Genomic DNA, 27840 nt, shown 5'->3' on the forward strand with positions numbered 1-27840 from the left:
TCTGTGTTTCAGGCACTTTCGTGTTGCAGCTTTCTCAGTTTTTCTCCATTTAAATAATATTCTGTTGTTTTGCTTTCCCTTCCAAAAGGTACAACTTCACATTTTCCCACATGAAACTTCATCTGCCAACCCTGCCTCACTGACCTAATGAATAAATATCTTTCTATTAACTGTTTGTATCACACTTGTAACTTGCCTTTCTCCTGTCGCAATTTGGCTCAATCTTCTAATTTTTTTTTTATTTATTTCAAAAATATACTTTATTCATAAATGATTTGATGGTCTGTACATTGGATCATGCCATACATATGTCCATATTTACAAACACAGATTCGACTTTATTCTTGTCCTTTACAATCCTGTGCATTTTTTCAATCTTGTATATATACATATATTTGGCTGAGGCATCAGCAATCTTCTAATGTACTTTCGTCTATGTGTGAGCCAAGTCCTGCGTGTTCTTCAAATGAAGCAATAGGAGAAGATATTTGGTCTCACACTTTAAGTTTATTTTTGCAGAAAGTGGATAAAGCGTACAGAGCTCTGGGTCGAGACCTTTCCGTCCCAGACAAACTATACAGTGTGTCAGTTCAGAAAAATACCACATCCTTCTGGCCCTGACCCAATCTTTTCTAGAATAAAAAATGACATGCAAACACTGAGGTGGAATCATCTTCTGATTGGCTGTTGATCTGATTCCATTCTCCGCCTCCTTGCATTCCCGGATGTCCGACCCCACGTGACCTTGTTTTGTCCGCGAAACGGAGTACCACATGACCCTCGCACGCCTCCGGCGCGTGAAACAGAGCATCATGTGACCTTGTTTTGCAACGGAGCAGAGCACCACGTGACCTCCTTCTGCGCGCGCGCATATCGGAGCATCCCCAAAGTCTTCCGAATGCCGAGTATATTTATACTCGCAGCCAGCCATATATTTATACGTAAGTCATATATTTACACTCCCTATTATTGTGCCATCTGTAATTGTGTTTACAGTACAATCACTTGGTTCTTCCACGTCACTGATAACTATTGTAAACTGTTGTGGTGCCAGCTTGATTCCTGTGGAATGCCAATGGTCACAGGTCACCAACCTGAAAAGGAACCACTTATTCCCACTCATCGTTTCCTGCCCATTTGCCAATTCTCTGCCAGGCCAATATATATGCTTGAACTCCGTGAGCTCTTATGATTTAACTTTCTGTGAGGTACCTGTTGAACACCTTCAGGAATCCAAGTCCAACACAGCCTTTCCAATCTTTCCTCATAGCCCGGACACTCCAGGCTTGCAGCATCTTGAGAAATCTCCTCTGCACCCTCTAGAGTGCAATCACACCCTTCCCATAATGTGGGGACCAGAACTACGCTGCATTATCCAGTTGAGGCCTAACCAGTGTTTTATACATTTCCAGCATAACCCACCCTGCTCTTGTATTCTAATAAAAGCAAGGATCTCATTTGTCGTCTGAGCCACCTTATCTCCCTGTCCTGCTGTTACTCACTGAGCTCGTTTTGATCTTCAGTACAATTTTGAGTCCTCACTATCTGCCATAAACTTCCCCTTTTTTCCTTCCCCAAACCTGTCCTTCCCTTGATATCCAGGGTTGTCTGGCCTTGTTGGTCCCACCCTTCACCTTTACAGGAACATGTTGACCCTGCACTCTATTTCCTTTCGGAAAGAGTCCCATTGTTCTGATGTAGATTTTCCTACAAGGAGCTGCTCCCAGTCCACTTCAGCTCGCTCCTGCTTCATTAGTAGCTCTGGCACCATATGTTGGGCAGAGCAGATAAGGATTGCAGATTTCCTTCCCTCGTGAACCTGATGGGTATTTGTGAAGTTTTTCAATGATTTAATGGTCATCACTGGATTCGTTGCATATTACAGCTGGAAAAGATCCTTTGGTCCATTATCAAGCAGTTGCCTCAACTCATCCCACTGTATGTGTGTGAGAGTGTGAGAGAATCAGAGAGAGTTTGTGTGTATATGTGTGTGCGTGTGTGTATGAGCATGTGTGTGACTGTGTGTGTGCATGTGTATGTGTGTGTGAGAGAGAGAGAAAGAAAGAGAGAGAACCCCACCTTCTCCACTTTGTTTGCACCATTACTTTTGTCACCAGCCTGCTCCACAGGCCGTGGAAATGACAAATGGCTCCACCACTGACCTATTCCCCATTGGGACTGGTGTCAAGTAGGGCTGTGTCATCGCCCCAACATTGTTCTCGATCTATCTCACTGCAATGCTTCCCTTCACCCCCAACAAGCTCCTTGCTGGAGTGGAGCTAACCACATGATGCTTGTATGTGTGCAATCTCAGAGGATGTGCTCCAGACCATTGTCCGCATCTTTACCGAGTCACATGAGAGCATGGGTCTCACCCTGAACATCTACACCTGAAGATCCTACGCTAACCTCGTCTGACATTGTGGAGTAAACTCCTGATGATCAAGATCCATGAGGGGGCCTGAGAGAATGTGGCTCCTTCCAATAACTCAGTAGTCTCCTGTTGGCCAAAGCTACTGTTGAAGAAGAGATCCAACATCACCTCCAATGTGTTAGCACAGTCTTCAGCTACTTGAGCAAAAGGGTGTTCGAAGAGAACAGCATCAGATCCAAGACCAAGCTCATGGTTTATAGAGCTGTGGGGGTTCCCAGCCTCCAATATGGCTCTGAGACATGGACTGTCAGAGCAAACACATCATGGCACTGGAGTATGACAAAAATTCTGCCTGCTCAAGATCCTGTGAATCAGCAGGAAAGACAGAAACACTAACACCAGTTAGTCCTCAAACAGGCTAATATCCCCAACTTCGAGGCACTGATCATTCCTGATTGGCCACGATTGGTTGGGCACATCGTCTGCATGACCGACACAAGACTCCTCAAGCAGATGCTCTACTCCCAGCTTCGACACAGCAGGCAAGCCCCAGGTGGACAGAGGAAGTGGTTCAGGGATACCCTCAAGGCCTCATTGGCAAAGTGCTACATTCCCCAGGCACCTGGGATTCACTGGCCCAAAACTGTCTAACGTGGAGGAGGAGCATCCAGGAAGGCGTCGGGCATCCCGAGACTTGCAACCGGGAAAAAACTGGAAGCCAGGCTAAAACAGCAGAAGGGACACACTACGACACCAATGTCCCATCCACCTCTTCCCCTGACCACCACCTGTCCCAAGTGTAACAGCACCTGTGGTAGCCACATAAGTCTGTGCAGCCACCTACAGACTCACTCTGAGGGTGGAAGAGAGTCATCCTTGTCTGCGAGAGACCGTGGCCAATGTTGATGTATTGTGTGTGTGCGTGCATGTGTTTGTTTGTGTGTGTGTGTGTGTGTGTGTGTGTGTGTGTGTGTGTGTGTGTGTGTATGTGTGTTGAATCTGAGTGTGGCCAACATTCAGACTTGGGAATATCATCTAAAGTATGGGAATTTGAGTTCAGAACACATCCCACAGATCTCTGGAACAGGAGGAGGCCATTTAGGGCGTTCTCTGGGAAAGCGTCGTTTGAATCAAGAATAATGACACATCTCTGAGAATCATATTAATCATCGTTTTTACTGAAGCTTTTATTAGTTCTGTGTTGATTGACACAATGCTCTGGTTTGGGCTTTGCTGTCTGTACAAACCATCTGTAATGTCTTTGCTGCAATGGTTCACATTTACATCATCAAACTCATTCTCCAAATATCCCATCATTATTCTTCATGGGACTCACTTAATTGGCTCAGATCAGACTCCCAGCCGCTCAAATGGAGGGAGGGCTAGAGCTCAGAGACAGATAGAGAGAGAGAGAGAGAGAGAGAGAGAGAGAGAGAGAGAGAGAGAGAGAGAGATGGAACTCAGAAGAGAATGCTTTGACTGGAAACTTCAATGGATGCACAGTGTTCTAGATGGAGACAGCAATGGATGAATGATGCTCTGGATGGAGACTGCACTGAATGTATGGTGTTCTAGATGGAGACTGCACTGAATGAATGGTGCTCTGGATGGAGACTGCACTGCATGTATGGTGTTCTAGATGGAGACTGCACTGAATGAATGGTGCTCTGGATGGAGACTGCACTGAATGTATGGTGTTCTAGATGGAGACTGCAATGGATGAATGATGCTCTGGATGGAGACTGCACTGAATGTATGGTGTTCTAGATGGAGACTGCACTGAATGTATGGTGCTCTGGATGGAGACTGCACTGAATGAATGGTGCTCTGGTTGGAGACTGCACTGAATATATGGTGTTCTAGATGGAGACTGCACTGAATGTATGGTGTTCTAGATGGAGACTGCACTGGATGTATGGTGTTCTAGATGGAGACTGCAATGGATGAATGCTGCTTTGGATGGAGACTGCACTGGATGTATGGTGCTCTGGATGGAGTCTGTACTGGATGAATGGTGCTCTGGGTGGAGACTGCACTGGATGAATGGTGCTCTGGATGGAGACTGCACTGGATGAGCGAACCCTTGATTGCAATCACAGGACCCTGGCTGATTCTTTCCCCACAGCAAGTCAAATGTCATCATTGGACTCGATATTGGACAGTAACAGGTCAACTCTGTATCATAGGAGATCTCGGGTCAGGTTTTAGGAGTGAGTGGGAATGCTGGATCAGAGGGGGAGGTTCCTCCAGATCCGGGAAAAGGAAATAATGAGAATCCAAGCAGCCAAAACCTTGTTGGAGAGGGAGGAAGGGAGGGGGTGTCGGCGGTGGACACAGCAAACCAGCTCATGGTGTCTAAGAGACCGAGTGGGCAGTTTATGGTTAGAAACTGAAGCTTCTGCAGCTTCTCCTGGCTTTCAGCTCCATCATTAAATCCGGAGCAGTTTCAACATTTCTCATCAACACACACTGACACCATCATTGGAACAGAACCAAAAAAGGACAGCTAATAGGGACTCTATCTCTCTCTCTCTCTCTGTGTTGGTGCTGACTTCTACCTCTGAAGGGGTTCTCTGGGACCAGTGTTTAATAGAAGGGATTGGGTCTCATTATGTTTTTGATGCTCTATGATTTTTAAGTGTGGTGGGGGAGGGGATACAGGCTCCGTTCTATGATATCAGGCAGTGATGGCTATCCCAGTGGGTCAGACTGTGATGCTGTTTTTTGCTGGCACTGACACTATGATATCGATTGCAATTTCACTCAATGTGAAGGAGGTTCCATGGCTTGATCAGTGGTGAGGGAGGAGCAGACTGAACAAGGAGCTGCAATCATTAGTCACTGCTGAAACACTTCACACAGCCCTCACCGCCCGGAAACTTCTTCACCAAAGATTCTTTCAGCTCCTTCATGACAGCCCTGGAGCTGAAAAGGGAGAAGGAGAAAGACATCTTTTCGAGAGGCTCCTGGACACAATGTACACTGTGTATTCCCCAATAATTACACTCCATCCGTCCACATTGAATTCATTGTTGAAGCTGCAGCTTAGCACTGTTCCTATCAGAATGTTACAGTCAACGAGACAGAGTCGGCTCCAGCACAGGAAGAGGCTGTTCAGCCCCTTGTGTCAGTGCGACCTGTTTAGTAATTCATTCACAATGAACCTCTCCATTGAATATCTCTTGTTGGGAAGTGATTGAATCTGTTTTTAAGAGATAGAATGTCTGACAAATATGAACTGATTCAAGAAAGTCAGCATGGATTTTCTCAGGGTTAAACACCTTGAACTAACTTGATTACATTTTATTAAAGAGGAATCTAATGTGTAAGATAAGGGAAAGTCAATGGGTGTTGTTAATATGAACTTCCAGAAGGCATTCAAGAAAGATGCACAAAAATTTATAATCTTATAATTAGAACAACATGATGGCAGAATAATTCAATCCATATTCAGGATTTTTGTACACAAAGGAAGACTCTAAAACATCCCCAAATCGTTGGGTTCACAGTGTCTAGAGTGAGGGAGGAACCAGAGAAAATCAGTTTTTAAAGGGAAATGGTTTTGGGAAAATTGATGGGATTAAAGTTTGATAATCGACATACTAAATATTCAGGAAATGGCTCAGAAATTTTGGAAATATTGGTGGTCATCTTCCAAGATTGTATTGATTCTGGAACAGTTACTTCAGATTGGAGAGTTGCTGATGTAACCTCACTCTTAAAATGGGTGGGAGAGAGAAAACAGGGAATTTTTGATCAGTCAGCCTGATGGTGGCATTGGGGAAAATTCTTGAGTCCGTTGTAAAAGATTTAATAGCTGAACACATGGAAAACAGTGACAGGATTGGGCACAGTCAGCACGGATTTTGGGAAGGGAAATCATACTGAACAATCAATTGGAATTGTTTGAGGATGTAAGGAATGGATTTAATAACGGGGAGCTAGTGAATGTTTTTTTTCTTTATTCATTCATGGGATGAGGGCATCACTGGATAGCCAGCATTTATTGCCCATCTCTAATTAGTTAAAAGTCAACCACATTGTTGTGGGTCTGGAGTCACATGTTGTCCAGACCAGGTAAGGATGGCAGTTTCCTTCCCTAAAGGACATTAGTGAACCAGATGAGTTTTTCAAACAATCAACAGTGGATGCATTGTCATTATTAGATTCTTAATTCTGGATTAATGAGCTTCATTTACACTTTCAAGAGGCTTCTAATAATCCCACAAAAGAGGATAGCATATAAAATTAAGGCTCATGGGATGGGCGGCAGTGTACTGACATGGATAGAGAACTGATTGCAGACAGGAAACAAAGTCATAGAGTCATTGAGTCCTCCAGCACAGAGACAGGCCCTTCGGCCTAAACTGGCCCACTCCGACCAAAATGTCTGACCACACTAACCCAATGTCCATACACTTGCCCCATGTCCTTCTGAACCTTTCCTATTCATGTATTTGGCCAAATGCCTTTTACATGATGTCAATGTACCCAGTGCAACCACTTCCGCTATCAGCTCATTCCATATGCGGACCATCATTTGAGTAAAAAACTGTCCCTCAGGTTCCCTTTTATTCCTTACTCTCTAACCTTAAACTGATGCCCTCTCGTCCTCTATTCACAAACCCTGGGAAAAAGATTGAGTGCATTCACTCTATCCGTGCCTCTCATGATCTTACACACTTCTTTAAGATTCCCTCCTTCAGTCTTCTATGCTCTAAAGAAATAAATTCCGAGCTTGTCCACCCTCTCCCTATAACTCAGACCCTTGAGTTCTGGCAAAATCCTCGTAAGTTTCTCCTGCACTCTTTTCAGTTTAATAAAATCCTTCCTATAACAAGGTGTCCAAAACTGAACACAATAATCCAAATGTGGCCTCACTAACATCCCGTATAACTGCAATATAACTTCCCAACTTCTACAGTCAATGCCCTAACTGATGAAGGTCAGTGTGCCAAAAGCCTTCCTCACTGCCCTGTTCAACAGTGACTCCAGTTTCAGAGAATTGTGCACCTGAACTCCAAGGTCCCTCTGATCCACTACACTCCTTCACCATTCACCATGAAACTCCTACCTTGATTTGACTTTCCAAAATGCAAAACCTCACATTTGTCTACATTAAACTCCATTTGCCATTTCTCAGCCCACTTCCCCAGCTGATCAAAGTCCTGCTGCACTTTCTGATAACCTTCATCACTGTCCACGATACCGCCTATTTTAGTGTCATTTGGAAATTTATGAATCATGCCTTGTACAATCTCATCCAAATCATTGATATAGATGTAATTTCGGAATAAACGGGCCTTTTTTTCAGAAAGGGCTGGATGAGCTCAGGTCTGGACCACTGGCCGGGAATACCAGCTACTCACATGATATGTTAATGATTTAGATGATGGAATTAAGATTAATATCTCCAGGTTAGCAGATGACACAAAGCTGGTTGAGAAGGGGAGCTGTCAGGAGGATGCAGAGATGTTTCTGTGTGATTTGGACGGGTTGAGTAAGTCACAGATGAAATATAATGTGGATGAATGTGAAGTTACCCAGTTTCGTATCAAAAACAGGAAGGCAGATTATTATCTGAATGGGGATAGATTGGGAATGGGGAGATACAATAAGACCTGGTTGTCCTTATACACCAGTTGCTAAAAGTAAGCATTGCAGGAGCAGCAGAAGAAAGCCAATGGTAGTTAGGTCTTCATAGCGATAGGATTCAAGAACAGGAGAAGAGGTATCGTGCAGTAATTTTGCAGGGCTTCAGTGAGATCATACCTTGAGTATTCCATTAAAATTTGGCTCAGTGACAGGAGACAGAGCGAAGAGGCAGAAAGTTGATTGTGTGACTGAATCCAGTGTGCAGTGGGATACCATAGGAATCAGTGCTGGGTCCCTTATTGTTTGTGACACTTAGAAACAATGTGGATGAGAATGTGATGGGGTGAGGGGTGGGGTTAGTGAATGATATCTAAGTTGATATATGATATGAAGATTGGAGGATGGTTAACAGTGAGGAAGAAGGTGTGAGGTTATAGGAAGATAGAAGTGGATTGGTCAGATAGGCAGAGCAAAGGCAGATGGAATTTAACCCTGCTAAATGTGAGGTGAAGCACTGTGGAAGACACAGCAGATTAACAGGGCAGGAATGAAGACATATAGGACACTTACCTTTATCATTTCAGGCGTGGGTGATACAAACAGGGAGGTTATATTGGAACTGTTCAGAACTTAGGGGAGGCGAGAGCTGAAGTACTGTGTGCAGTTCTGGTCACCACACGATAGGAAGGATGTGATTACACTGGATGGGGTGCAGATGAGATTAACCAGGAAGTTGCCTGGGGTGGAGCATTTCAATGATGAAGAGATGCTGGATAAGCTCATATTGTTTTCTTTGTAGCAGAGAAGGTTAAGGGGTCCCTGAGAGAGATGTATAAAGTTATGAGGGGAATGCACAGGGTGGATAGAAATTTCTCCTGAGACAGAGAGATACTAATATGGTGGCACACATTCAAATGTGAAAGGCAGGAGCTTCAGAGGGTTCAGAGGAGCATATTTTTCACCCGGAAGATGGTGACAGTCTGAATACATTGACTGGGAGGATAGCTGAGGTAGGAAACCTCATAACCTTTGGATTAACACTGAAATGTCATAGCATTCAAGATTATGGGCCTAATATTGAAAAGTGGGACTCATGCAGGTTTAATGTTGTTTGGCTGGCACAGGTTCAATGGGCTGAAGGGACTCTTCTGTAATGTGATTTTATGATTCTATTATGTGCAGTTTTGGTCCCCTTATCTGAGGAAGAATGATCTGGCTGTGGAGGGAGGGCAGGGAGTGGGTTGAGAACAAGGATGAGAATTTGAAAATCGAAGTGTTGCTCGACCGGAAGCCAATGTAGGTCAGTGAGCATGGTGGGGAGGGCGGGGGATGGTGATGTGGGGCTTAGAGCAGCCTCAAAGATGAGGGAAAAATTGTAACGAGTCTGTTTGAACAGCAGACAGTGCTCAGGGAGAGGGATGGAGTTTGTGCCGGGAGCTGAATAGGATGGCTTTGATCTTCCCAATGTGTTTCCCAGTGAGCCTGGCTCCTAAGTCCTGACTGCTCTTAGCTGCTGTGATTGTCACTGATTGGACACTTATTATTACAGTCTCTGACCACAGCAGAAAGCCCCAGTGTAAAAAATAACTGTAAGGACTGTCAGATCGCAAAGTTGAAACTTCACCAATAGAGGAAGTGAAAGAAGGAGCTCGGAGCAGCTGGACGTTTGTTACTGAGATGGGAGAAAATTGTGAACCGTCTGCACTCCCTGTAATCTGACAGCACATAAGAATATGAGGACTAGTATCCTGAGTATAATGATGGAAAAAGTGTCAGTCTCTCTCTCAGAAGCACACACACTGAGATCAAAAACACAATCCAGCAGCAGCTCTGTCTCCAAGCTGTGAAACCTGCACAGAATGTTTCCCTCATTCAGTTTCTAACTGGCAGGATAGATCAAGCAGGGGAGGCAACACAGTGCTGTGTACAGTCAGAAGGGAGTTGCCCTGGGAGTCCTCACTATTAACTATGGAATCCATGAAGCCTCATGACAGCAAGTAAAACATGGGGAAGGAAACTCCTGCTGATTATCACATAGCACCGCCCTCCCCTCCAACCTCAACTGAGCAGTCAGGCCTCCTCCATGTTGAACAACACTTGGAGGGAACACTGAGGGTGGGAAGGATCTTGGATATACTCTAAGTAAGGGACTTCAAAGTCCACCATCAGGAGCTGCTCAGAAGCATCTCTACTGAGCAAGCTGGTCAAGTTCCACCTGATTCAGCTGCTAGACTGGACCTGGGGCGGGTGGTGAGGAAACCAACAAGAGGGAAAAACATACTCACTATCACCCTCACCAATCTGCCTGCTGCTGGTGTATCTGTCCATGACAGTATCAGTAAGAGTGACCACTGCACAGTCCGTGTGGAGACAAAATCCCATCTTCACGTTGAGATTACCTTACATTTTGTTGGGTAAGAGATACAGGATGTCAGGAAGAACTTTGTTTTTACCAGCAATTGGTAATGACTTGGAAATGAGTGCCCATTCAGGTGAGGCAGGTGAAGACACTCAGTGATTACAATGACAGATTGGATGGGCTCTTGATGGAAATAAACCTGCAAGGCCCTGGGGGTCGATTAGGGGAGGGGGTGGGACTGACTGGATTGCTCCATGAAATGACAGCATTTCCCTGACAGGCTGAATGTTCTCCCCCTGTGCTGGAAATAGGTCTCACTCAATGAGGGGTTCACAATTAGAGAGTTTGGATGCATTAAATACAGGACAAATTGTTTCTCCAGGCAGGACGGTCAGTAACCAGAGGGCACACATTTCAAAAAGGGTCTGAAGGACAAGAGAGAAGATAGGAACATTTTTATCCAGCGAGTTTATGATGACTGTCTGCAAGGTGAGTGGAAGTGGATTCAGCAGCAACTTTTAAAAGAGCATTTGGAGAAATAGCTGAAAAGGAAACAACTGCAGGGTTATACAGGAAGGGCTGTGTATATGGGACTCATTGGACTCATTTGACGAACAGTCACAATAGGCCCAGTGACCTCTGTCTGTGCTGTATAAGAGCTTACACACACTTAGTCTCCCCCTTACACAAAGACTGGGAGAAACAGACAACCCAGTTTACAGAAGAGTGTTTTCTCAAGGAAAATATACACTGTGTCCAAATGTGGCCTTACCAATGCCTTGTACACGTGTAACATGATGTCCCAGCTCCTTTACTCCCTGCTTTGACCAGTGAAGGTGAGCATGCCAAAAACCTTCTTCATCACCCTGTCTACCTGTGGCCCCACTTCCAAGGAACTATGTATCTGTACTCCTCAGTCTCGCTTTTCAACAACATTCCCCATGTCTCTACCATTTATTGTGTAATTCCTGCCCTGGTTTGTCTTACCAAAAGGTAATTCATTGCACTTTTCAAAATTAAACTCCATCTGGATTTGTTGACCCACTGGCCCAGTTGATCAAGATGACATTGCACTCTTGGATAACCTTCTCCCCTGTTGACGATGCCATCAATTGTAATGTCACCCACAAACTTCCTGACCATTCCTGATATTTTCTCATCCACACTGTTCATATAAATGATGAGTAACAGTGGATTCAGGATCGATTCTTGTGGCAGACGCTGGTCACTGGCCTCCAGTCTGAAGAACAACCCTCTCTCACCAGCCCTCTGCCTCCTCCCATCAGGCCAATTTTATAGCCAATTGGCGAGCTCTCCCTGGATCCTATGTGATATAATCTTACTGAGCATTCTGCCATGGCAGGGGGAACCTTATCTCAGGCCTTGCTGACGTCCATGTAGAAAGAGTGTACTGCTCTACCTTTATCTACCTTCTTGATTACTTCTTCAAAAGCTCAGTCATCTGCTTATCTCCATTGCAAACTCCAGTGAATAGGAGGCCCATGTTTACTGGTCTCCTTTGGAGAGTCCAGTAGGAAGGAGGACAATGTTTACTGATTTTCTGGCTTCAGTGATAAGGAGATCTATGTTTCTCCATCGAGCAGCCTTGTGAACAGAATTTCATGTTTACTGGACTCTGTTGGAGATTCCACTGCATCATGTACATCATGGTTTTTGTGTGTTCCAGTTTCTTTCTGCTGGAACTGTGTGATGCTCTGACCATCATCACGGTCAAACAGCCTGACTCTAAGACTGATCATGGAAGGGGAAGGAAAGGGAAGGAATTGGAACATGTTGTGAATGGACAGGATGGGTCGGTGGGTCAGAACCTGTCCTGTCCCTCCAGCTCACACTGATGGCCTGACGATCTCCTCTTCTGCTGGGCCTTCATGAAATGAGCTTTGTGCCAAACCATACCCAGTGAGAATAGGCCAACAGCACAGAACTGCCCTTCCTTTCACAAGAATCTGTCAGTCTTCCTGAGAGACCAAACCCTGGTCAATGTGAGAAATGGGGCCTTAATCCAGGATAAGACATGCTTCTGGGGTAAAGGGTTAACATCCATTAGTGGGGCAGAGCAGAGGGAGATTTATCCGACATTCAACTGTCATCACCTGAGACACTGTGAGAAAGAGAGAGAAGCGAGGCAGAGAGAGAGAGAGAGAGAGAGAGAGAGAGAGAGTGTATGTGTGTGTGTGTAATTGAGGGATAGAGGGAGGAGCATCTGAGACATTGTGAGATATGTAAGGGGACCAAGAGTGAGGTAAAGGGAGAGAAACAAGATGTGACTGAGAGAGATGGAGAGAGAGAAAGAGACTGGGTGGGTGTGAGACCAAGAATGAAGGGAATCAAGAGAGAGTGGGTAGGGTTGAGTGTGTGAGAGAAAGAGAGAGAGATGAGTATGGTTAGACACAAAATGACATAGAGGGAGGGAGAGAGACTGTAGATTGGGAATGCAGGCAGGGAGGGAGAGACAGAGAGAGGAATAGAGAGTCTTAATTAATATTTGGAAGTTTTCAATTGATGCGAGAGATGGAGTGAGTGAGAGTGAGAGAGAAAGATGCAGAAATAGAGATTATGAGGCGGAGTGAGGAAGCGTGAGTGAGTTGGAGAGAGTGGCTACGAGACAAAGTGAGAGTGAGAGAGAGAAAGAGAGAATATGAAAGAGATTAACAGTGGGAGAAAGAGATAGTAGTAGAGAGAAAGAAGTGGCAGATGTGAGTCAGAAGGGGAGATTGAGAGAGAGAGAGAGAGAGAGAGAGAGAGAGAGAGTTGGATAGGTCCTGGTCACCACATTCTGGGAAGGATGTGATTGTACTTGAGAGGGGGCAGAGATTTACCAGGATGCTGCCTGGGATGGAGGGTCAGCTGTGAGGAAAGCTTGGAAAGGTTGGGATTGTTTTCTTGGAGCAGTGAAGGTTGAGAGGAGATCTGATAGAGGGCTATAAGATTATTCAGAGCAGTGATAGGGGTGGGCAGGAAGGCACTTTTTACAAGAGTCAAGGATTCAATAACCAGGGACAGAGATTGAAGGTAACACAGACATGGCCACACAGAAACTGCTGCAGGGGTAAGCCATATGGCCCTTTGAGCCTGCTTTGTCATTCAGTATGATCATGGCTGATCCTCCATTTCAAAGCCAGGTTCCTGCTTTCTCCCCATTCCCTTCATGCTGTTAAAATGCATAACAATTATATCTCTCTTTCTCTTGAATATATTCAGTTCCTTGTCCTCCACAGTTTGACTACCCTCTGACTGAAGGAATGTTTCCTCATCTCAGTCTGAAATGGTCCACGTTGTATCCCTGTGAGATTGTGACCTATGGTTCCAGATTCCCCAACCAGGGGAAGCCTCCTCTCTGCTCGGGACTGTTGGAATATTATATGTTTCAGTCAAAACCCCTCTCATACTTCTAAACTCGAGTGAATCCAGGCCCAGTTGAGTTAGAGAGTGAGAGGTGAGTTGGGGAGAAATATTTTCACCCAGAGGGTGGTGAGAGTCCGAAACTCATTGCCTAAAAGGCTGGTTGAGTCACACATTCTTGTGACATTGGAGCAGTGTTGCTCCAATTGCGTTGCTGTAGCCTCCAGGGTAATTGGCCAAGAGCTGGAGGATGGGATTAGTGTCATCAGATCTTTGCTGACCCGTTTAGACACAATGGGCCAAATGGTCTCATTCAGTGCTGTTAACATCAATGACTCTCTGAGACAGAGAGAGAATGAGAGAGAAAGAGAGAGAGGGAGAGAAGAGGAAGTATGAGCTACTAACGTGGCTCTCCCTGCCGGATGCTATTTACATACTGAGGAACACCCAGTCAGACTCTCACAGACTGCAGCTTTATAAAGCAGAGCCCAGTGAAGGGAGAGTTTATCAGGAACCAGGCACAGGGACAGGAGCACACACTATGATTTCACACATCCAGCTGATATGGCCCCTGGCATTCTGCATCGCAGGTACAAATCTCTCTCCTTCCACCTTGAATCTTTAGCTGCTCTCCATTTCACTCCAATTCCACTGAGTTGTGATTGAAGGGAAAATGCTGAAACCAGAGGAATACTCAGTGTCTCCAACAATCTCTTATTTGACAGGCTCTTTCTGTGACAATTCTGACTTCACTGTCTTTCTCTCTGACCCCTCAGGTATCAGTGGGGACATCATCATGACCCAGCCTCCCCCGGTGCTGTCAGTGGGACTGGGCCAGACCGCAACACTCACCTGTACGGCCAATCAAGACCTTAGCAATTACCTTTATTGGTACCAACAGCGAGAAGGTCAGAATCCCTCTCTCCTGATCCATGCTGCAACACATCGATACACAGGAGTCTCCGATCGATTCACCGGCAGTGGATCAGGGACCAGTTTCACCCTGACAATCAGCAATGTTCAGAATGAAGATGTTGCTGACTATTACTGTCAGCAGCATTACAGCTGGTCTATTACATTCGGAAAAGGAACCAAGCTCAGATTGAGTAAGTAAACTTCAATCCTCTGTTATTATCCCTTTCAATCTCTAAACACAATTTCTAAAACACAAATGTTGAATTGTTGAAGTGTTGCAGTGAATGAAATAGTTGATTGAGGAACACCATGTCCCATGGGGTGTACACCTGTATTTCTTTAGCTCCATTGCTCCCTTTAAGCAGCAAGATATAAGTCAGTCAGTTTTACTCACCGTGTGGAGGAGCTCTGTCCATTTGCAGCCTGTGGTCCCATTCCTGCAGCATGGAGTGAAATCAGTGAGTAGCCTCCTGTCAGTCTCAGTGTGACAGACACGGGCAGAGTTTGATGTGAGCTCTGGCTCCCTGTCCCAGTCTCTGATCTCACTTACCTCAGCAGCAGCAGCAGCAGCAGCAGCACAGTGAGACACCGAGCTCCCACCTCCCACAGCTTTAACTCTGCTCAATCACACAATCACAGAATTGTTACAGTGCACAAGGAGGCCATTCAGCCCATCCTGTCTGGACCGGATCTTCAAATGAGCAATTCAGATAGTTTCATTCTCGTGCCTTCTCCCTGTCACCCTGCACATTTTTTCCTTTTCAAATAACACTCTCATTCCCTTTGGAATGTTTCAATTGAAGCTGCCTCCACCACACTCTCAGGCAGTGCAGGCAGTGCATTCCACAACTTAACCATAGTCATGGAGTCATACAGCATGGAAACAGACCCTTCAATCCACCTTGCCTGTACTAACCAGATATCTTAAACTGACCTCATCCCATTTGCCAGCATTTGGCTTACATTTACGAAACCCTTCCTATCCATGCACCCATCCAAATGTGTTTTAACTGCTTTAATTGTATCTGCCTCCTACACTTTCTCTGGCAGCTCGATCCAGACGCGCACCACCCTCTGTGTGACAAGTTACCCCTCAGGTCTCTTTTAAATCTTTTCCCTCTCACCTTAAACCTATGCTGTCTTCTTTTGGATTCCCTTTCCCAAGGAAAAGACCTTGGATATACACCCTGTCCATGCCCCTCATGATTTTATCAAGAACTATCAGGTCACCCCTCGGACCTGGATGCTGCACGGAAAATAGGTCCAGTTTCTTCAGTCTCTCCTAACAGCTCAAACCCTCCAGTTCCTGGTTACGTCCTTGTAAATCTTTTCCGCAGCTTTTTAAGTTTAGCAACACCCTTCCTTTCACAGGATGATCAGAATTGTTCACATAATTCCTAAAGCGGCCTCACCAATCTCATGTATAGCTGCAACATGATGTCCCAACTCCGATACTCAATGCAGTGACCAATAAAGAAAAGCGTACCCAACACCTTCTTCATCACTGTCTACCTGCGAATCCACTGTCAAGGAATAACGCATCTGCACCTCCACCATCGGTCTCTTTTGTTCAGCAACACTCCGCAGGGCCCTACCATTAACCGTATCGTCACATTCATCTGAACTAAACTCCATCTGCCATTCCTCAGCCCACTGGCCCAGTTGGTCAAGATCCCAGTGTACTCTTAGACAGCCTTCTTCACTGTCCACGATGCCACCTGAAAATTCACCTGAATACAGTCTCATAACTCTGGCCCCTCCCTGCCCATTTCACTGTTACTACTCCAGTCTATATTCAGAAATTAAAGAGACCACCCCCCATTTATAATGGCTCTATCATATTTGCAGTTCTCCTGTAAATTCCTTGCATTTGTATTCCACTACATCCTTCACACTGGGTGGCAACTTATTGATTGCACTGAGGATTCTGTGGTCCTTGGTGTTCCTCTCTGATATTCACGCCTGGCTCCCACAGTTCTGCGTAGTTAGCTTAAACCCTCTCCAACAGCACTAGTAAATCATCCCAAAAAAACTCAGTCCCAGCTCTGTTCAGGAGCAACGCTGTCTGGTCTGTCCAGATCCCATCACCCCCAGACCCAGTCCCAATATCCCAAGAATTTAAAGCCCGCCCTCCTGGAACCCTCTTTCCTGCCCCACAGTCACCTGTGTTGTCCTCCTCACTTGCGTGGGATACTGGGAGTAATCCAGAGAATGCTAATTTTGAGTTCCTGTTGCTAATTCCCTCCTGAGTTCCTTAAATTCTGACTGCAGGACCATATCACTTTCTCCCTGTGTCACACGGACTGATGTGGACCACGACTGCAGAATGTTCCCCCCTCTCCTCAGGGTGCTCTGCAGCCACTCAGTGACATCCTTGACCCTGGCACCAGGGAGACAACACACCATCCTGGATGCCCATCTGCAGCTGCAGAAACACCTATCGACTGTCCTCACTCTCGAATTTCATCTCAGTATCGCTCTTCCGGTCTTCCTTGTGCCCCCCTGTACAGCTGAGCCCTCCCCATGGTGCCATGGACTTGACTCTGGCTCTACTCCCCGGATGAACCATCATTCTCATCAGGATTCTGAACTGAATCCTGGTTGGACAGTGAGATTCCTGTTCTAGCTGCCTGGTCCTTTTGGACTGTCTGCTGCTCCTCCATTCCCTCGTTCCCTGCACACTCCGAAGCTGCAGAGTGACCACATATAGAAACGTGCTCTCCACGGAGCTCTCAGCCTCACGGACTCTCCGCACTGACACCAGCTGCTGCTCAAGCTCCAGAACCTGGAGCTCCAACTGTTGTCACTGACCACACTTACAACACTCATGGTATTCCAGGAGCGGGGAAATATTCTGAAGTTCCCAAATGGATGCACACTCTCTCCACTCTTCGGTTATCTCTTGGCAAAGTTCTGATAACAGACAGCGACAGCAGGGCTCACAGTCCAGTGGGTTCAGTGTTCCAGGGTTTTGGGGAAACTCTCCAGAAGACTTTAAGAAATAGGAGCAGAAATCAGCCATTCAGCCCATTGAATCTGCTCTGCTATGTGGTTTTGGCAGATATGCTTCTCACCCACATTCTCTTGCCTACTCCACAGGAACGTTCGATACCCTGAACTATCACGGACCCATCTGTCTCTGTCTTAAATACACTCAGTGACTTCGCCTCCACTGCCCTCTGTAACAATGTATTCCAAAGATTCACCACCCTCTGGCTGAAGAAATTCCTCCTCCTCTCAACTCCAAAGGGCCGTCCCTTCACTCTGAGAGGGTGCCTTGGTGACCAAGTCTGCCCTATTTTTCGAATTATCTTCTCTGCATCCACTCTATCCAGGCCTATCAATATTCTATAAAGTTCAGTAAAATCCCTCCTCATCCTTCTAAACTCCATCGAGTACAGACCCAGAGTCCTCAGCCATGCCTCAAATGACAAGCCCTTCATCCCCAGGATCATTCTTGTAAACCCCTCCAATGCCAGCACATTGTTTCTTAGAACATGGGTCCCAAATCTGTTCACAATATTCCAAATGTGGTCTGTCTGGACCCTTACACAGCCTCAGCAGTACATCTATGCCCTTGTATTCTGGCCCTATTGAAATGAATGCTATTATTTCATTTGCCTTCCCAAGCACAAACTGGACCTGCCAGTTAACCTGAGGGGAAACCTGAATGAGGTTTGTGCATTAGACTTCCAAAGTCTTTCCTCATTTAGAAAACAGTCTTTGCATCTCTTCTTCCTCCCACAGTGTATACCCTTACACTGTAACACATTGTATTCTATCTGCCCCTTCTTTGCCCACTCTCCGAGCCTATGCAGTAGCTTTTACAGCCTTCCCACTTCCTAAACACTACCTGTCCCTCCACCTATCTCATGTCACCTGCAAACCTAGCAACAATGTCTTCAGTTCCTTCACCCAGATTGTTCATGTATAACATGAATAGTTATGGTCCCAACATTGACACATGCAGAACTCTACTAGTCACCAGCGGCCATTTTTCCTCATGCTTGATGCCAGCCTGCCCATCCCCAGTCCATGTCAGTACAGTGCCCCTAACACTATGGACTCTTAATTTATGTCAAAGGCCTTCTGGAAATCCAATAGATTACTTCCTCGGACTCTCCTTTGTCTGACTGGCTCATTGCCTCCTCAAAGAATTCTAACTGATTTGCCAGGCATGACCTCCCCTTGATGAAACCGTGTTGACTCAGCACTATTTTACCATTGCACTTCCAAGTCCTCTGCAATTTCTTCCTGAAATTGAAGTATAAAACCTTACCAACAATAGTCCAGGCTAACAGAACGATTATTTCCCATCTTCCAAGCCCCTCCCTTGTTAAACAGGAGCCATTTTCTATTTCCTTGCCCCCATCATATCCCTCCCCACTCCACCTCCACACCCTGACTCCATTGATTCCTGAAAGATCATCACCAATACCTCCACAATCTCCTCAGCGATCTCCTTCAGACCACACTGGTGAAGTTCATCCAGAATGGGTGATTTATCCACATTCAGATCTTCCAGCTTCCCCAATACCTCCTCCTTAATGAAGACCACTACACTCCCCTCTGCCCACTGACAATCTTGAAGTACTGGTATGCTGCTGGTGTTTTCCATTGTGCAGACTGATGGAAAGTATCTCTTCAATTCCTCTGTTGTTTCTATTATTCTTTTTTCAGCCTCATTTTCCAGCATTCCAATGTCTACTTTTGCCTCCCTGTTCCTTTTCATAAATCTGATAAAACTCTTGCAATCTTCTTTTGTATTAATGGCCAGCTTACCCCCACATTTCACTTTCTCCACCCTTAATGTTTTTTTCATTATCCTCTCCAGGTTTTTCAAGACTTCCTAACCTTCTGGCTTCCCACTATTCTCCACCATATTGTATGCCTTTTCTTTTGCTTTTATGCTGTCCTTGACCTCCCCCATCAGCCATGGTTGCCTTGTTCTGCCCTTAGTATGTTCCTTCTTTTTTGGGATGAGTTCCTGCTCTGCTTCCTGAATTACCCCCAGATATTCTGCTGTTTGCTGCCCCACCATCTTACCTGCTCGGCTCCCCTTCCAATCAACTCTGGCCAGCTCCTTCCTCATGTCTTTGTACTTACCTTTACTCAATTGAAATACTGTTCCATATGATTGCATCTTCTCCTCTCAAACTCTTGGGGGAATTCGTTCATATTATGGTCATTTATCCACAGGGATACTTTCACCTTAAACTCACTAATCAAGTTTACCTCAGTACACATCACTGAATTCAGAACTGCCTGTTCCATCATTGCTCAACCACAAGCTGCTCCAAAATCCATCTCATAAACATTCCATGAAATCCTTTTCTTGAGACACGCTACAAAGTCCATCTATCCATTGAAGTCTGCCCTGACATTTTGTTTATGCCTTTTCTGTCTCCTGATTGATTTCCTTCCCCACACCCTGGTTACTGCTTGGAGATCTGGACATAAACTGCATCAGATTCTTTTTTGCGGTTCCTCAACTCTACCCACACAGATTCTACACCTTCTGACTCTCTATCACTTCTTGCTATTGATTGAATTTTATTTCACACTAAGAAGGCAACTTTTGCCCCTCTGTGAATCTGCCTGTCCTTTTGATAGGACATGTATCCTTGGATATTTAGTTCCCAGCCGGGATCCCCTTACAGCCATGTATCTGTGATACCCACAACATTGTACCTGCCAGTTTCAATCTGCACGACAAGCCCATTGTGTATACTGTGTGTATTTAAGTACAACACCCTCAGCCCTGCATTGACTGCTCTCATTCCCATCATTGTCCTCTTATCTGCTGGGCTTTACGTTCGACTCCTGATCCTTTCCACACTCTACGTCCTTTTACATCTTATCGAAACTTAAATAATCTCCTCTGAGCCCTCCTCCACTTTAACTAGTTAAAATTCCTTGGAAACTCAGTTTACTTGGATTTGTGGCATCACTTCGTATACCTTACTTGGAATGCTTTGTGCATTTAGTTGCAAAGTCTTTAAGTTTGTTCCATTATTGATTTTCCCAGCACTTCTATGATCCTTTGATAATCAAAAATTCCATCCCTACCTTTTATTTTCTGGTAACAATCAATGCCATCGCTAACCAGCAATCGTACCTTTTCCTTCACCTTCTGTTTTCTCATTTTCCATCCAACTGAACCAAATTACTTTCTCTTTGGGTTGACTTCAGGCATGGTGGCTCAGTGGTGAGCACTGCTACCTCACAGCACCAAGGACCTAGGTTCAATTCCCGTCCTTGGGAAACTGTCTGTGTGGTGTTTGCACATTCTCCCTCTGTCTGTGTGGGTTTCCCCCAGGTGCTCTGGTTTACTCCCACTGTCCAAAGATGTGCAGGTCAGATGAATTGGCCATTCTAAATTGCCTACAGTGTTAGGTGAAATAGTCAGGAGTAAATGTACGGAAGGTTTCTCATTGGGCTGCTGTTCGGAAGTTTGGTGTGGACTTGTCAGGCTGAACTATTATTTCCACACTGTAGGGAATCTAATCAGGCCAATATTTATCATTAATCCAACATCATTATTGCTCTTTGATCTCAGTGATTCTACTTGGATCTTGCTGTGTCGAAACTGGCTGCCACGTTCCTGACATTGCAACAGTGACTGCTTGTCAAACAAAACTGTCTGGAAATGTCTTTGGAAGAGCCTGAACTGTTAAGGGCTGGATTGATGCCCATATCCCTCTAAACTCTTCCTATTCACATATCCATTCCTTTTAAATGTTGTAATTGTACCTGTCTTCACCACTTCTTCTGGCAGCTCATTCCATACATTTAACACCCTCTGAATGAAAACGTTGCCCCTTAAGTCCCTTTTCAATCTTTCCCCTGTCACCTTCAGCCTCTGCCCTCCAGTTCTGGACTCCCCCACTCTGGAGAAAAGATCTTCTCTATTCACCCTATCTATGCCCCTCATGATTTTATAAACCTCTATACGGTCACCCATCAACCTGCAATGATCCAGGGAAAACTGCCTCAGCCTATTAAGCCTCTCCCTTTCACGCAAATCCTCCAACCTTGGCAACATCGTTGTAAATCTTTTCTGAACCATTTTAAGATTCACAACATTTGTCCTGTAGCAGAGAGACCAGAATTGCACACAGTATTCCAAAAGTGCCCTAACCAATGTCCTGTCCAGCCGCAACAGCTCCCAACTCCAATACTCAATGCATTGACCAATAAAAGAAAGCAAACCAAATGACTTTCTCACTCACCCCCGCCACCGCCACCTACCTGCAACTCCACTTTCAGGGAACAATTCTTCTTTTTTTGGATGAACTGGGAGTCTTTCAGTTGTGAAAGATGCCACTCCATGGCACTGTTGGATGAAGAGCAGGCAGTTCCCCCCGTGTCCCTGATCAATATTTATCCCCCAATCAAAATCAATAAGAATCTATTTCTCTGCTAATTATCACATGGTGTTTGGGATCCCACTGTGCACAGTCTGCTGGAAAGAGCCATTGGGAAATTCTGAGTTGGGAACAGGAACTACACAAATGCAAGTTTTTCTTTATGGCTGGAGTCTCCTGATCCAGATGCTCACCCATTGTCTGCGCACACTCCCATTTCAGGGGTCATGGGGTCATTAGGAGCAGTGACCCTGCCTGACCCCAGGACACTGAGACTCTTTGCAGCCTCACTCTTGACCCTCAGCCCAGCAGTGTGCAGCAAGTTTTGAAATGTAATCTAGAACCTTCTACACAGACACCCAACGTGACTATTTCCCGAAGTGTGTGGATCCACGTCTGCTGCAATGTTTTGGGATAAAGTTCTCCTGATCTGTGGGTGATCGGAGGTTTGTTAAGGAGGGATCGAGCTCCAACCCACTTTCCAGCTCTTGCTCTATGGCTCTGGAGGTTTCGCTGTTTGAAGTGAATAGCCAAGTGATTTCTCAATGTGATGAGGGTTTCTGCCTCTACCACCCTTTCAGACAGTGAGTCCCACATCCCACCAACCTCTAGGTGAAAACAAATACCCTCAACTCCCCTCTAACCCTGCCCCCAGCTGATTTCAATCTCTCCCCATGGTTATTGCCCTCTGTGCTGGTGGAAATCAGTCCTTCCTACCCACTCTGTCCAGGCACCTCAACATTTAACACACCACAATCAAATCTCCGCTCAGCCTCCTCTGTTCCAACGAAAACACTCCGAGCCAAACCAATCATTCCTCAAAGCTCAAAGTCCCCATTCCAGACAAACACCTCCTCTGCCCCCGTCTCTAATGGAATCACATCCTTCCAGTAATGTGGTGACCAGAACCGTACACTGTTCTCTCACTGTGCTCTAACTGGGGTTTTATGCAGTTCCAAAATAAACAAACATCTTGCTTCCACAGTCAACCAATAATGAGATAAGGGCGGTGATGGTCTAATGGTGTTATTGCTGAACTGTTAATCCAGAGATCCAGATAATGTTCTGGGGACCAGGGTGAGAATCCAGCAGTTGGTGTCATTCAAATTCAATCAAAACAAATCTGGAATTCAGAGTCTAATGACGATGAAACCATCGTTGATTGTCAGGAAAAAGCCATCTGATTCCCTAATGCCCTTTCGGGAAAGAAACTGCCATCCTTCCCATGTGACCCCAGACCCACAGCAATATGGTTGAATCTAAAGTGCCCTCTGGGTGATTAGCGATGGGTAATACATGCTGCTGATCCAGCAATTGCCCTGATTCCATCAAGGGAAAATGAAGAACAGTTTATCCCATGTGTCTTCTTACCACCTTACTGAACTACAGTAATCACCATGGCCACATCTTCCACCTCCACACACATTTGAATTCCAGCTTCAAACTGATGAGAGACATTTCTTCATTATCAAACTAGGAGCAGCAGTAGGTCATTCGGCCCCTCAAGCCTGCTCCATCATTCAATATGATCAGGGCTGATCGTCCAACACTGTCCCCTGTTCCTGCTTTCTTCCGAAATTCTTTGATCCCTTTAGTCCAAAGAACTATATCTAGTTCTTTATTGAACACATACTGCATCTAATTCCCTCTTACTGGAAAAATGGATGACAATTATTGAGTTGTTGTTTTATGACCAGTATGGACACAATGGGCTGATGGGCGTTTTGGCCCTATCTGACTCGATGATTCTATTATTATACTTAATGAATAACTGAGTAAAAAGTACTGACCTCTGTGGCACCCGAAGTTGTAATTACCTGTCATTCAGAAAAAGACTCCTTCTTTCTGTCCTGTCTGCCAACCAGTTTCCAATCCATGTCAGTACATGACCCCCAATCCTCTAGTTCATTTGGTCTCGATCTACTCTTTGTTGAAACAGATTCTGAACGTTCTCTGTCTCAACCTTCGAGGGCTCCCATTGTCTTGACATTGATTTCCGATCATGTCGCTTGTTCCGATCCACTTTTACCAAAGCACCACAAAGTTTCGTAAAATGAAAACTTTTACACTTGCTCCGTGGTTCTCCATTTCCATCCCTCCTCACAATCTCACTGAGTTCTGATCACTGTCACTAAAATGCTCCCCCATTGACAGCCCTTCCAGCTGCCCACATTCATTTTATAAACAATGGTCCAAAACTGTCCATTCTCTCTCTGCTACTTCACCATCACCTTCTCAGGAGCAGTTAGGGATTGGTCATAAATGCTGGCCCTGCCAGTGACACTCACATCGCAAGAAGCAATTTGAACAATGCCTGGTCGTTTGCTGGGTTTATTCTGTATTGACGACAAATGTTCAAACCAATTGAATGGCCAGTGAAGGGTTGAATTCCCTTCCAGAGGCAGGAATTAAAATTGTTTCTCTTGTCTTTCAGGCCGTGAGAACTCTCAGCCTAAGCTGACCCTGCTGCCCCCCTCCCCGGAGCAGGTCAATGCCAAGGGCACTGCCACCCTGGTGTGCCTTGCCAATCACTTCTATCCCGATGAGCTGGAGGTGCAGTGGAAGAAGGACGGTGCAGTCATTTCGGACGGGGTTCAGACCAGCAACTACCTGCGAGCTTCGGACAGCACCTACAGTGTCAGCAGCCTGCTGACACTCTCTGGGTCTGACTGGGAGTCCAACGCTCGCTTCTCCTGTGCCCTCAGCCATGTGACACTCTCCTCTCCCCTCAGCAAGAGCATCAGGAGATCAGAATGTGTGTAGAGTGTTCAAGACAGTCCACAGAGGAGACACAACTTTAAATAGAACACGGCTGAGCTGGCAGGGCAAAGGTCATTGTCAGCACTGAATTTCAACTCACTTCCTTCTCAGGACTGGCTCAGAGCCACTTCTGAGGTTTGGATGTTAAAGCAGGTCATTCGAGTAGCGGCGAGAGAGCTTTACACTGTGTCAAACCTCATACTGTCCTTTTCCTGGGAGTGTTTGATGAGGACAGGATTGCCTTGTGATGTCAGCTCTACAAAACAATGTGAACCTCAGAAGTCTCTGCTTCAGTAAACCAGATCTCCTTCCTGCTCAGCTGCCAGTTCCCATTTCAGGTTTTATCACTGATTAAAGGGACAGGATTCTCATGTTATTGAGAAAATCTCTCCAAGTGTTTTCCTCAAGCTCTATTGTGGCTATGAATTTGAGCAGCTTCCTCTGTCTGGGCTGTTAATTCCAGTTGTTTTTTTCTGTCAATGTGAATGTGGAAAAGGGAATAAAGGTGAAGATTCAGTCTCTGTCTCTGTGTGCTTTGGAAATAGCTGACTTCCACCCCAGTTGATTGGCTGAATTTCAGCAGGTCATTGTCACATGAAGGGCTTTTGCCCAAAACATCGATTTTGCTGCTCCTCGGATGCTGCCTGAACTGCTGTGCTCTTCCAGCACCACTAATTCAAAAACATTGTCACAGTTGGTTGCTTGGCCTGTCAGTCAATTTCAATCATCAATCATTTTTAAATGATCCCTTTGATCAGGAATTTATGTAGACTCCAAAACGAACTGCAACTTAAATCTGTTAGGACTCAATAAGTGCAATCTGATGCATTCCCTCTTCACTCTTTTGGCCCTCCCAGCTGATGGGATCGAACTATGCTGCATGTCCGATAGCCCCTGAAACAATCTTCGGCCATTCATAGACATTGTTGGCTGAGTGCCTCTCTGAGTATGAGTGTTTAACTTAATGCTGCCTGTAGGTGGCTCTGTGAGTGTGGGTGTGTCATTCAGAGAGACACCACAGACAGCGCTCAGGAACACAACCACATTCGGGGGGACAGCGATACGCAGCATGGAGTGTGAGTGTATTACTTACTGCTGCCTGTAGGTGTCTCTCTCAAGGTCGAGTGTGTTACTCTGTGCTGCCTGTAGGTGTCTCCCTGAGGTATGTGTCTCCGAGCGATGGATTGAGAATGGGCTTTGTGCTGGAGATTGAAGATGAGGCTTTAATCTTCTCAAATCATGAATGAAAAACAGTTCAGCTGATTCAGTCTGAGATAGCAGCTCATTCAGATGGCCAAAGGTAAAAAAACACACAACACCAGGTTAGGTCAAATAGGTTTATTTGGAAGTAGAAGCTTTCGGAGTGCTGCTTCTTCATCAGGTAGCTGGAAGGGCAGGATCATTGGACACAGAATTTAGAGTAAATTCAGATGACAGCTGAAAAAGGTGAACACTGAGATGTATTCTTGGTAAGTGAGGGATTTCACAGGCAGTGGGCATTGTGCTCCCGAATGTGTAGCTCAATTCTGAGGGGATTTTCTGAATCCAGAGTCAGAGCAGTCGTGGCTGCCTGCCCAGTCAATGCTGGCTCCCCATAGTCATATTTCAGTGGTAAACTAACCAAAAACGAGGTGCAGCAATATTACCTTCCAGGGAGGGGAGCTGTCTGAGGGAGGGAGTTTGAACTCTTGCAGCCCCAAGAGAGGTTGCGGTGGATTAATGACAGGTATGACCACCATGAAGGTGCCACCTTCTCTCCCCCTGCCCCAGCTGTGATGACCCTCAGGATAAAAGTGGGACTGATCTGGGATGATGACCACGTTCCTGGGTGATGGAGGGAAAGCCAACCTCGCCCAAAGGCAGCACAAGCTGGATCGAAGGAGAAACAAGAGTAAGCATGGGGAGATTGAGGGTAACAGAAGGAGGGGGTTGGTTGGCAGTTTGTTATTCAGAGTCAGGTCCCAGAGTATCAGTCCTTCTGACACTCCCCTTTTTATCTGGCAGCCAGGATTCCCTGATTGGACAAAGTAAACTGTCCCTGTCAGGGAACTCAAAATTAATGAAACATTTATTGAACAAGGAGCTCAAAAGCTGAAGGACACAAGACAAAATGAATGATTTGAAATATTTCATCATGGACACCGCAAATAAGATTTGGGGAAGACTGTTTTCACTCAGCGGCTGGTGGGAATCTGGAATGGACTGTCATAGAATCCCTACTGTGAGGAATCAGGTCATTTGGCCCAACAGGTCCACACTGATCCTTGGAAGTAACCCACCCAAGACCCAATCCCCTATCCCATTACTCTACTTTTGCCCTGACTAATGAATCTAATCGACACATCCCTGATCACTATGAGCAACTTAACACAGCCAATTCACCTCACCCGCACGACTTTAGATTGTGTGAGGAAACCAGAGCACCCAGCGGAAACCTACGCAGACACTTGGAGAATGTGCAAACTCCACACAGACAGTTGCCTGAGGCTGGAATTGAACCTGGGTCAAAACACTCGGACGGGCCTTGACTTTGCTCCAGCCTCTGCCTCCACTTCTGGCCCCAGCCCCTCTGCAAACAAGACTCCGACTACATTTTCCAGAGTCACCCTGAGTCCAACTGCCTTCCTGCAGCCGGCCAGCACACCCGCCCTCCCTCCTAACCCATCCACCCCCACAGTGCACCCAATCCCTCCACGTTTCCATCTTCACCTCATCCCCATCTTCCCACTCCCACACCTCACTCCACAACCCGGCACGGTGGCACAGTGGTTAGCACTGCTGCCTCACAGCACCAGAGACCCAGGTTCAATTCCCGCCTCAGGCGACTGACTGTGTGGAGTTTGCACGTTCTCCCCGTGTCTGCGTGGGTTTCCTTCGGGTGCTCCGGTTTCCTCCCACAGTCCAAAGATGTGCAGGTCAGGTGAATTGGCCATGCTAAATTGTCCGTAGTGTTAGGTCAGGGGTAGATGTAGGGGGATGGGTGGGTTGCGCTTCGGCGGGGCGGTGTGGACTTGTTGGGCCGACGGGCCTGTTTCCACTCTGTAAGTAATCTAATCTAATCTAATCTCTTACCCACATCTGTCCCAATCTCCTTTCTCTCTCACACA

General features: G+C 45.9%; 1 protein-coding gene across 1 annotated transcript in view; it reads left to right on the top strand.

Moving 5' to 3' along the window:
* LOC140479527 (immunoglobulin kappa light chain-like) overlaps positions 1-25049 on the top strand; it is a 39539-nt gene extending 14490 nt beyond the window's left edge. Inside the window, exons 2-3 of the mRNA XM_072573341.1 lie at positions 14468-14797; positions 24408-25049. Coding sequence (XP_072429442.1) covers positions 14468-14797; positions 24408-24736 — 659 coding nt within the window. The 3' untranslated portion in view covers positions 24737-25049. The remainder of the gene's footprint in view (positions 1-14467; positions 14798-24407) is intronic.
* Positions 25050-27840: the final 2791 nt, after the last annotated feature.

Source organism: Chiloscyllium punctatum, chromosome 7 (genome assembly GCF_047496795.1).
Source record: "Chiloscyllium punctatum isolate Juve2018m chromosome 7, sChiPun1.3, whole genome shotgun sequence".
NCBI classification, from domain to species: Eukaryota; Metazoa; Chordata; class Chondrichthyes; order Orectolobiformes; family Hemiscylliidae; genus Chiloscyllium; species Chiloscyllium punctatum.